This window comes from Scyliorhinus torazame, chromosome 11, assembly GCF_047496885.1.
Source record: "Scyliorhinus torazame isolate Kashiwa2021f chromosome 11, sScyTor2.1, whole genome shotgun sequence".
In the NCBI taxonomy this organism is placed as follows: Eukaryota; Metazoa; Chordata; class Chondrichthyes; order Carcharhiniformes; family Scyliorhinidae; genus Scyliorhinus; species Scyliorhinus torazame.
In genome coordinates, this window is record NC_092717.1 from 144,350,296 (window position 1) to 144,362,558 (window position 12,263).

The 12,263-nt window shown below is 44.5% G+C and overlaps 1 protein-coding gene across 2 annotated transcripts in view; it reads left to right on the forward strand.

Moving 5' to 3' along the window:
* dnaaf11 (dynein axonemal assembly factor 11) overlaps nucleotides 1-12,263 on the forward strand; it is a 139,067-nt gene that overhangs the window by 106,414 nt on the left and 20,390 nt on the right. Inside the window, exons 10-11 of one of the 2 annotated variants that reach the window (XM_072467849.1) lie at nucleotides 4,660-4,755; nucleotides 8,124-8,209. In XM_072467849.1, coding sequence (XP_072323950.1) covers nucleotides 4,660-4,755; nucleotides 8,124-8,209 — 182 coding nt within the window. The remainder of the gene's footprint in view (nucleotides 1-4,659; nucleotides 4,756-8,123; nucleotides 8,210-12,263) is intronic. The other variant, XM_072467850.1, reaches the window with a different exon arrangement.

Genomic DNA, 12,263 nt, shown 5'->3' on the forward strand with positions numbered 1-12,263 from the left:
CAGGTTAGCTACTGGCAAAGGCTAATTCTGGCGCACTTCTTTAGCAATACAAACCAAAATGTTGTTGGGGCCCAGAACCTTTGCTTTATCCACCGTGCTCAGGCATTTTGTGAACTCCCATTCAATAAATCAAATTAGTTGAAAAGTGGTGGGAGCAAATTACTGCAGATGCTGGAATCTGAAACAAAAACAGAAAATACTGAACAATCTCAGCAGGTCTGACAGCATCTGTGGAGAAAGAGAAGGGAGCTAATGTTTCGAGTCTGGGTAACTCTTTGACAAAGGGAAAGTATCAATTTGAAGGAAAAAGCATACGAAGTGGGAAAGATTAGTGGGAGACTAGAGGACTGGGAAATCTTTAGGGGGCAACAGAAAGCTACTAAAAAAGCTATAAAGAAGAGTAAGATAGATTATGAGAGTAAACTTGCTCAGAATATAAAAACAGATAGTAAAGGTTTTCTACAAATATATAAAACAAAAAAGAATGGCTAAGATAAATATTGGTCCTTTAGAGGATGAGAAGGGAGATTTAATAATGGGAGATGAGGAAATGGCTGAGGAACTGAACAGGTTTTTTGGGTCGGTCTTCACAGTGGAAGACACAAATAACATGCCAGTGACTGATAGAAATGAGGCTATGACAGGTGAGGACCTTGAGAGGATTGTTATCACTAAGGAGGTAGTGATGGGCAAGCTAATGGGGCTAAAGGTAGACATATCTTCTGGCCCTGATGGAATGCATCCCAGAGTGCTAAAAGAGATGGCTAGGGAAATTGCAAATGCACTAGTGATAATTTACCAAAATTCACTAGGTGGTCCTGGCGGAGTGGAAATTAGCAAACGGGACACCACTGTTTAATAAAGGAGGTAGGCAGAAAGCGGGTAATTATAGGCCAGTGAGTGTAACTTCGGTAGGAGGGAAGATGCTGGAATCTATCATCAAGGAAGACATAGCAAGGCATCTGGATGGAAATTGTCCCATTGGGCAGGCGCAGCATGGGTTCATAAAGGGCAGGTCGTGCCTAACTAATTTAGTGCAATTTTTTGAGGACATTACCAGTGAAGAAGATAACGGGGAGCCAATGGATGTGGTATATCTGGATTACGGAAAGCCTTTGACAAGGTGCCACACAAACGGTTGCTGCATAAGATAAAGATGCATGGCATTAAGGGAAAAGTAGAAGCATGGATAGAGGATTGGTTAATTATAGAAAGCACAGAGTGGGGATTAATGGGTGTTTCTCTGGTCGGCAATCAGTAGCTAGTGGTGTCCCTCAGGGATCAGTGTTGGACCCACAATTGTTCACAATTTACATAGATGATTTGGAGTTGGGGACCAAGGGCAATGTGTCCAAGTTTGCAGACATCACTAAGATGAGCGGTAAAGCAAAAAGTGCAGAGGATACTGGAAGTCTGCAGAGGGATTTGGATAGGCTAAGTGAATGGGCTAGGGTCTGGCAGATGGAATACAATGTTGACAAATGTGAGGTTATCCATTTTGGTCGGAATAACAGCAAAAGGGATTATTATTTAAATGATAAAATATTAAAACATGCTGCTGTGCAGAGAGACCTGGGTGTGCTAGTGCATGAGTCGCAAAACGTTGGTTTACAGGTGCAACAGGTGATTAAGAAGGCAAATGGAATTTTGTCCTTCATTGCTAGAGGGATGGAGTTTAAGACTAGGGAGGTTATGCTGCAAATCTATAAGGTGTTAGTGAGGCCACACCTGGAGTATTGTGTTCAGTTTTGGTCTCCTTACTTGAGAAAGGACGTACTGGCACTGGAGGGTGTGCAGAAGAGATTCACTAGGTTAACCCCAGAGCTGAAGGGGTTGGATTATGAGGAGAGGTTGAGTAGACTGGGACTGTACTCGTTAGAATTTAGAAGGATGAGGGGGGGATCTTATAGAAACATATAAAATTATGAAGGGAATAGATAGGATAGATGCGGGCAGGTTGTTTCCACTGGCGGGTGAAAGCAGAACTAGGGGGCATAGCCTCAAAATAAGGGGAAGTAGATTTAGGACTGAGTTTAGGAGGAACTTCTTCACCCAAAGGGTTGTGAATCTATGGAATTCCTTGCCCAGTGAAGCAGTAGAGGCTCCTTCATTAAATGTTTTTAAGATAAAGATAGATAGTTTTTTGAAGAATAAAGGGATTAAGGGTTATGGTGTTCAGGCCGGAAAGTGGAGCTGAGTCCACAAAAGTTCAGCCATGATCTCATTGAATGGCGGAGCAGGCTCGAGGGGCCAGATAGCCAACCTCCTGCTCCTAGTTCTTATGTTCTTACGTTCTTTCTCCACAGATGCTGTCAGACTTGCTGCGCTTGTCCAGTATTTTCTGTTTTTGTAGTTGAAGACTGGCATCTGTGATGCTAGGGTCCTGAGGACAAGGCCGAGATGGCTCACCTGCTCGTGATTTGTAGCTGAAGATGATTGCGCGCTTCAGCCTTGTCTTTGGTGTGGGCATGCTGGGCTCTCCCAACATCGAGGATGGTAATGGTTGTGGAACCACTTCTTCTGCTTGTTAGTTGCTTAATTGTCCATTACCATTCACGATCGGATGTGGCAGGTCTACAAAGCTTTTATTTGACCAGCTCTGATCAGTTAGCTTTATCACATCCTGCCTCCACTGTTTAATATGCATGCAGTCCTGTTTTGTGAATTTACCAGGATGGTGCCTCATTTTAGCTATGCCTGGTACTGGACTTGACTTGCACTCCAACTCTCCTCATGGAGCCAGGATTGGTCCCTTGTTTAATGGTAATGTTACTGTGAGCAATATGCTAGACCATGAGATTGTGGCTGAATACCATTCTGATGCTGCTGATGGCCCACAGAGCCTCCTGGATGCCCAGTTTTGAGCTGCTCCATCTGTTTCTGTTCTGAATTAATCCTATTTAACGCAGCAGTAATACCACACAGCACAATGAAGAGTGTCCACAGCACGGCGATCCAACCTCTTCTCCATAAGGACTATACATTCAACTAACCCTGTCTGTGATGGTGCAAGAGAGTCACCCTTGGTGATGGACATCGAAGTCTAAACCCAGAGCACATTCTCTCCTCCTGCTACCATCTTGGTTCTTTCAAGTGGTGTTCAACATCGAGGAATACTGATTCATCAGAGGAGGGAGGCTTTTGGTGGTAATCAGCAGGAGGTTTTTGTTCCCATGTCTGACCTGATGCCTTGAGATTCCATGGGGTCTAGAGTCGATATTGAGGACTTCCAGGACACTCCCTCCTGCTTGAATAACCACTATGCCACTACCTCTGACAGGTCTGTACTGCCGGGGGCACATGATGTACCAAGGATAGGGAAGGAAGAGTCTGGTACATTGGCGATCAGGTATAATTTTGTATGGAAGACTATATCAGGCTGTTGCTTGACTCGTCTGTGGGAGAGCCCTCCCGATTTTGGCACAAGCCCCCTGATATTTGTGAGACGTTTGCAGGTCAATTGGGCAGCATAGATGTCAGGCGCAGGAGGAGGCCCCTCAGCACCTTGAGCCTGTGCCACTATTCAAATAGAATGCGGCAATAGCCTGCCTGGTGATTCAGTCAATGCTATTTTTTCTGTTTGGTTTTATTTGACATTGCTGTGGTGATTGATACAACTGAGTGACATGCTGGACCACTTTTCCATTTGTTCGTGGGATGTGGCTTTTGGTTCGTGGGATGGGGGTGTCGTCGGCTAAACCAAAATTTATTGCCCACCCCTAATTACCTTTGAGAAAGTTGTGGAGTACTGACTTCTTGAACCGCTGCAGTCCATTAGGAACATTCACTTCAGAGGGCAGTTAAAACTTAACCACATTTCTGTGGGTCTGGATGACATGTGTTGGCAGACCACGTGAGGGCATAAGTGAATGTGGTACCACGTGGGTTTTTCTCACAATCTGGTAGTTTCATGGCCATCAACATTGAGACTAGCATTTTTTAAATTCCAGATTTATTTTAATTAATCAAATTTTCTGCTATGGTGGGATTTGAACGCTTGGCTCCAGAACATTATTTCAGGCCTTTGTCATCCAGTTACATTTCCGTGGCTATCATTCCCCTTTGGTGTGCAAGATCGGGCGGCAGGGTAGCACACTGGTTAGCACTATGGCTTCACCGCACCAGGGTCCCAGGTTAGATTCACGGCTTGGGTCACTGTCTGTGCGGAGTCTGCACGTTTTCCCCGTGTCTGCGTGGGTTTCCTCCGGGTGCTCCAGTTTTCTCCCACAATTCCCGAAAGATGTGCTGTTAGGAAATTTGGACATTCTGAATTCTCCCTCTGTGTACCCGAACAGGCGCCGGAGTGTGGCGACCAGGGGCTTTTCACATTAACTTCATTGCATTGTAATGTAAGCCTATTTGTGACTCTAATAAAGATTATTATTAGTATTATTATTATTAGATTCTTGCATCAAATTCGTAGTTTTGTCCTTTGTCTCTGACAAAAATGAACTCAGTTTTTTGCTCAAAGCAAAATTATTCAGACCTTTTTTAAATGAGTATTGGCCTCTTTAAACCTGTGCCATATCTGCTTTGCTCATGGCCAAGTGATACATTGTAAAATGAAGCAACTTAATTTATAATTTATTTGAAATTAAATACTGGCTGAAAATTAACAGTAATAATTCTGCTGGTTTGGTATTTTGTTATTGGTTTTAGGTATTTCAGCTGGTGCTTCCAGGAGAAGTAAAACCGGACAGCAGTTCTGCAAAGAGATCCCAAACCACAGGACATTTGCTTGTCACGATGCCGAAGGTACAGAGTCAAAGCAAGTCCGATGGCTTTTATCTCTAATTGCTTCATTTTTATCTTAACTTTAAATGACCAAATTGTGATGGTTTAAAACGTGTTGGAAAATTGGTTTCATTTTAGTATTCTTCTTTGGGGAGCTGCCTGCCGCAACATGACAGACAGTCAGCCCACATATCTGTCCTTGGCCTAATGCATTGTTCCAGTGAAGCTCAACGCAAACTGGAGGAACAACATCTCATCTTCCGGTTAGGCACTTCCGGTCTCAACATCGAATTCAACAACTTCAGATGATTAGCTCTACCCCACCTCGACCAATTTGTTTTCATCCCATTTCATTTTAACTGTCTTTCACCATTTCTTTCTTTCTTGTCTTTCTTAATATATATTAACCCCCCCCCCCCCTTCTTATTAACCTTGCCTTACCCGTTCTCTCCTCTTTGCTTCCCGCTTCCCCTCCCCCCACATCTACATCTCTCACAGTTCACCCTCTGATGTTAGTTTCTTTGCTGTTTGACCTTTCACATCTTTTGTCCTCTCCGGGGACTGCCATTAGCACTCTTTCCCCTAGGTTTCTGTGCCCATTAGCATCCGGTTTCCCTGGGTTTCTGTGGCTATGACTCATCTTTCATTCTCACTCCACAGTATAAATATGTCCTACTTTGTTAGCTTTGACAAAGAGTCATTGGACTCGAAACGTTAGCTCTTTTCTCTCCTTACAGATGCTGCCAGACCTGCTGAGATTTTCCAGCATTTTCTCTTTCGTTTCAGATTCCAGCTTCTGCAATAATTTGCGTTTATTAGTCAGTATTGGATGGACAGAAATTAACTCTAATCAAATGTTGGGGAATGCCCAAGCCAATTGACTTCAGTGCCTGCTACAAGCTCTATTCCTTAGCTATTGACTCCATCCCTCTCCCTGTCTAAAGCTGCATGAGACTGTTCAAAACCTTGGTCTCACATTTGTCTGAGATTAATGTTCCAGCGTATATCCAAACTGCCTATTTTCACTTCTGCAGCATTGACTGACTCTGCCTTTGCCCCAGCTCACCTGCTACTAAATATTCATTTTTGCCTTTGTTATCTCTAGACTTGACTATCCCAATGCTTTCCTGGCCCCTTCACATTCATCTTCCAAAATTTGAAGTTATCCAAACCTCTGCTGCCTGTGGCTTTACTTGACTCAAGCCCTGTTCACCCTTAGCCCTGGGCTCGCTGACCCTTAGCCCTGGGCTCCTGATCAAGCAATGCCTCGATTTTAAAATTCTCATCCTTGTCTTCAAATTCCTTCATGGTTCCCTTTCTCTGTAATCCCCTCCAGTCCCACAATCGGAGTTCTGTGCTCCTCTAATTCTTGAGAACATCCCAACCATTGGTTGCTGTTAACATTCCTGCTAATCTGTAAATTTGATGATGAATCTTCTAGCCTTTCTCAGGCGATTCTCCGGCCTGCGCCGCACAGAACTGGACGGGGCCGATCTCGCCGCTTGGGTGAATCGCGGGAGGGTGTCGGACCGGCGTCGCGTGGAAAAATGGCGCGCAAGGCGATTCTCCCAACCTGCGCGGCATCGGAGAATCGCGCCCTGAGTCTTCCTAACATTTGTTACTTTCTGTTTTCAAATTCAAATACCAAATAGAAAACAGTGAGATAGTTAAAACAAACTTTATTCTGTTTGTTACGTTTGCCATGAGTTGGCCTTAAAAATGCCGAGGTTTAGCACAGGAAAAACTAATTGTGCTCTGCTTAGTGGGCTGTTTTCGGACATATACAATTCACTTTGTTGTCAATGCAGTCAAACATGTTTATGCTGCCGTGTGAAATCCCGGAGCATCTCTACAGCCTTTGTGGCATGTTGTGCCTTGTCTTGAACTGGTCCAGCCATCCATCACTGCAGGTTACCTCCAGCTTCTTCGCCATGGTGACTCCTCTTTCCTGTAGGATTGAACCAGAGATGGCTGCCCTGAACCACATTAGCAGAGCTTCTTCAACATTCGGCTGGGCAGGCGCTCTGATCCACTTGCTGTTTGTTGAACTGTTCCAAGATGAGGTTACGGGTAGGTGTCGGGAGAGCCGCAGAGTGATTGTTCGTAGCGTTCCCGCGGTGGTCCCAATCGCAGGAGAAGAGCCCAACAGCCACTACCAGCATTTTAATTGACAATGGTGGCCATTGCCACTTTTTAAATAAGAAGGAAAAGAGACTTTGAGCAGTTTTCTAGCCAGAGCAGCAGCAGTGTCACACACCCTGCATGTACACTTCCAGCTATGTATGTACCTTTGGTGCCAAATCACTTCTTCCATTTTCTAGCTGCCAGCAAGAAAGGCAAGAGGACTGTGAGGCTGAATTGTTTTCTTACAAGTAAGAAATGGCCAGAGACACAAATAGGCAGTGTACCTACTGGCCAGGATCTCGCAACTGAATCTGTTGGAGAGAGCTCAGGAGAGTCCAGGACAGGCAGAACAGTGCTAGTGTTATCTCTGTACAGAGGTCTAGGGCCTCTGGCTAATTGCCCACAAAGAAGAAATTTAATTCAGGAACAAAACAATATAAAGATGATTTCATGAGGTATTGTTTTGTCAATTGTGCCAATACAAATAAGGATTAAAAGCACATGCACGTTGTATGCAGGGGAAGTACTGGAAAATGATAGAAGTTTCAGATTTTGAAAGATAAGTGGTGGGTGAAAAATTCCTTTTGAGGTTGAGACCCTCGAGTCAGTTATTAACTTAGAGCTGACGCCAAATGAAAATGCTATGCTGCTGTACCTGAATGGGGATGGTATATTAAAAACACACCTAAAGCTTATGAGGCTGTCAGCATCTGGAGTAGCATCTCCCCGGAGTATCGAGTGCTGAGTAAAACAAGCATTTTGTTGCTATGCCATTCATGATTGCCTACATGTGCGAGGCTGGATTTTCCATGCTCACAAAAGTGAAGATGGCACAAAGGAACTGGCTGAAGCCTGCACCTGATATGCCCATTGTCCTCTCCTCCTGTGGACCTTATTGGAATGAGATCGGGAGGACCAAGCAGCCTTTTCGCATGAAAGGTAAGCAAACATGGCATGTGTCCCGAAGATCAGCCAGCGTGGGTCCCGAAGGTCAGTGGGCATGGATCCCGAAGGTCGGCCGGTTGGCAAAAGTGTGTCCAGGGGAAAAATGTTTGAAAAACACTGTCTTACATCTGTTCAGTTTCACCCCCAATGTAACTTACATCAGCCAAAATAATTCTGATTATTTTCGCAGCATTGTCATTGTTACTTTTCCCAAATGTTAATTATCAGGTTGTCTTTGCTTTTAGTAGCACATTACTTTGATTTTTGTGTATGCATGGCAAATATATTTTATCACCTCCAATTTGAAATATCTCCTTCAGACACAAGAGGTGGTGAAGGCAAAGCCTAAAAGCACATCTAGAACTCGATCTGCAACAAGCACAAAGCCACACACACACGCAACAAGGTATTTATTGGGTACTAACAAGCAAACAATTTCCTGTTTTTCAGTCACAACAACTTGCATCTATATAGCGCCTTAGGCAAATTGTGACACAAAAGGGTAGGGATGTGCAAGAGACCAGAAACAGAGACCGGCAAGTTCAGGAGTTGTAGGGCTGGAGGACATTGCAGAAAGAGAGGGATTCAATGAGAATTTGAAATTTGAAATTTACATGGAGCCAATAGTGAAGACTGGAATGACCGGGGATAAATACGGGATAGAATAATGGCACCATAGTTTCAGATGGGTTAAATGTTACGTAGGGTGGATTATGCCATGCCAGTCAAGAGACAATTAAAATTATGATGAATAAAGGGAAGATAAGACCAAAGGAAATAGGAACAGGAGTAGGCCATACGACTCCTCGACCTGCTCCACCATTCAATACGATCATGCATAGATATCAGCAGCAGACCGGGCAGGAGGTTTTGAACACAGACAGTTGGGACCCAGTACTGGATGGCATAAATCTCCAATGAAGCACCTTGGGATATGTTATTACATTAAAATCGCTCGATAAATATAAGTTATTGTGTTCAAAGTAATGAAGAAGCTAGACTGAGTAGATTGTGGAAAATTCTTTTCCCATTGCAGAGGGGTTGAGAACCAGAAGACGTTGATTTAAGGTAAAAGGCAGCAGAGCCAAAAACTGTATGAAGAAAACCCTTTTATACACTGTCTGGTTCGGGTCTGAACTAAATTGTTTGAGACTGCGGTAGAGAAAATTGGACAACCACCTGATGAAAAGATTTGCAGGGCTTTAGGGAAAGGGCAGAGGATTGGGGCAAGCTAAATTGCTGCTGTAGAGAACTGGCATGGGCATGATGTGCTGAAACCTTTCTATAATTCTATGGATTGAACAATGAATCCCCTCAATATTGGTAACCAAGTGTATCCCTTGCAGAATGATCCCTCTGACAATGAAATGAATAGCAACTCAGGCTGCAAACAAGAAAACACATGCCTCCAGGACAGTCTGATAGGAAAGAAAATTCTTCAATTTTTCTATCTTCATGGATCGGGGACGGTCCTGTAATGTGTGAGCAAGCCTACAACTTTGTTCGTTTGTTATTGACCGCACAGAAGGAGGCCATTCTGCCCATCGTGTCTGCACCAGCTCCCAAAAGAGAAACCTAGCTAGTCCCATTCCCCAGCCCTATCTCCGTAGCCCTCTAAATTCATCACTTTCAAATATATTTTCAGCTCTCTTTTTATTCTCCAATGTTCCGTTATCCTTCCAGGCCTTATTTCCCTTACCCACACCATCACGCTATCCCTCTTGATGAACTCCCTGCCAGTTTATTTCACCTATCATTCCCTCACACCCCTCACTGTTTCCACTTTCTCTCATTAACTCCTCCCATGACTACCTCCCATCCCCTTTCCCTTTCCCTTTTGTTGTAGCTTGTTGGGCCGTCTCCATAAAGCTCTGGGCACAGATATCCATGGAAGGTGACTACTTTGGAGGCAGAGAAGCATGGAATAACATCCACCACTCCGAAACCTCCTTGCCTGCAAAGGGCTTTAGAAATCAACTTTTCTGTGAAGCACTCTCCTCATTCATAGTCTTTCTTCATCACAACTGCTGTTACTCCATTTCTCCGACTTCTGAGACATGAAAATTTCTTCAATACTATAAATATTGTTGAACCTCAGAACATATTAGATCTCAGGTTCAATGTTATGTGTCCCCGCATGTTTTCAGTGAGGGGGCATGCAAAATAGGGCAGGTACCAACCCCACCACCTTCCCGCCCCTCCTGAGGTTGCCCGCATAATACAGAGCATGAGCAGGCTCCAAATTCATCAGCCAACATGCCATATTTAAATAAATAAAAGGCAGCACGGTAGCACAGTGGTTAGCACTGTTGCTTCACAGCTCCAGGTTCCCAGGTTTGATTCACAGCTTGGGTCATTGCCTATGCGGAGTCTGCATGTTCTCCCCGTGTCGGCGTGGGTTTCCTCCGGGAGATCCCGTTCCCTCCCACAGTCCAAAGATGTGCAGGTTCGGTGGATTGGCCATGCTAAATTGCCCTTAGTGTCCAAAAAGGTTAGGTGGGGTACTGGGTTATGGGGATAGGGTGGAGGTGTGGACTTAAGTGGGGTGTTCTTTCCAAGGGCCAGTGCAGACTTGATGGCCGAATTGCCTCCTTCTGCACCGCATATTCTATGATTCTATGAAATAAACAAGGGTCAATTAAGCTTGTTAAAAAGCAAATTGGCCCCAATAGTACACTGCCCATGCCAAACACAAGAGTGGACAGGCCATTTTTTGACCACGACGGTGCGAACAGGGCCCGGGCATGACCTATTCTGGCCTCCACAGGGGGCCAGCACGGCGCTGGAGCGGTTCACGCCACTCCAGCGTCCTTACGCGGCGCCAAATGGGCGCCGCGCCAACCCGCGCATGCGCAGCTGGGGAAGCCCAATCCTGCGCATGCGCAGGGAACTTCTTACGCGCGCCGGCCCCCCACCAACATGGCTCCGGTGTTCTGCGGCCGCACGCGGAAGGATGTAGGCCCGGGGGTGGGGGTGGGGGGGGGAGAGGCCAGCCCGCCGATTGGTGGGCCCCGATCGCGAGCAGACCCCATCGGCGCCACCCCCCCCCCAGCAACAACTTTACAAATAATAGTGCACTGGGTAACTACACTGTTTCATTTATTACAACTACTTCACTATTTAAGTTGAACCATCTGTTTCTTCTTCATACCTCTGTAACTTTTATTACCTTTCCTGTAAGACAGATTCTTTAAAAAAAAGATTTGAATTACCAGTATAAACTCCAAGCCTTTTAATCATTTCTACTAATATTTGGATTCTGAAAGTATCAGAATTGTTATTACTTCAAACTATTATGATACATATATTTACTAAACCATATTTTAGAGTAGACCGTCAAATGCTGATTGCTGGGCAGTAGGCAGCCCGGCCCTGCATGAGTAATCATGAGAGGTGGGGTACAGAGTGCTGTGGAATTGTTGCCAACTTGAAAGATGGCATCGATCATTGATGCAGTCAGCTGGCTTCTGTGAGCCTCCATGTTGTTGTACCCTCCATCTGCAGGAAAGCAGTATTTATGGCATCACAGAAACATGTCCCATTGCTTTTGGCAAGCTCAGTAACTCTTCTGTCCACTTGGGTGTATGGCAGCTATCTGACTTGTCTTACCAGCCTCAGTCACTGGAGTCTCCTTACAAGTGACTGTGGAATTTCCAGAAAGACTGACAGAATATTAAGAATTTTGCCCATCAATAAGTCAAACATGTGAGTTGTGGACTCCTCCAAACTTTAGAATCCTGTAGCTGTAATACATCTGGACTTCCAGAAGGAATTTTATAAGGTGCCACACAAAAGGTTAATGCATGAGGTAAGATCCACAAGGTTATCTATTTTGGTTGGAGGAATAAAAAGGCAACTTGTATATTAGCTGGGATAGAGAATTGGCTAACCAACAGAAAGCAGAGAGTGGAGATAAATTAACATTTTTCTGGTTGGTAAGATGTAACTAGTGGGGTGCCACCTGGGTTCGGTCCTTCAGCCCCAACCAATCTATATTAATGACTTGGATGCAGGGATAAAATGTAATATTGCCAAATTTGCAGATGACACTAAAATAAGTGGGAAAGCAAGTTGCAATGAGGAAATAAGAAAATTACAAATGGATGTGGATAGGTTAGGTGAGAGGGCAAAACCTGGCAGAAGGAATTTAAGTTGGATAAGTGTGAGGTGATCCATTTTGGTCGGAGGAATAAAAAGGCAACTTATTATCTAAATGGAGAAAAACATCAAAATACTTTGGTGCAGAGGGATCACGGTGTCCTTGTGCATGAATCACAGAAAGTTAGTACTAAGGTGCAGCAGGTAATAAGGAAGGCAAATTTAATTTTGGCATCCATTGCTAATGGAATAGAGTATAAAAGTAGGGAAGTGTTTTGCAACTATATAGGGCATTGGAGAGACTGGATCTGGAGTATTGTGCACAGTTTTGATCCCTTTACTGAGGATGGACATAAATGCAT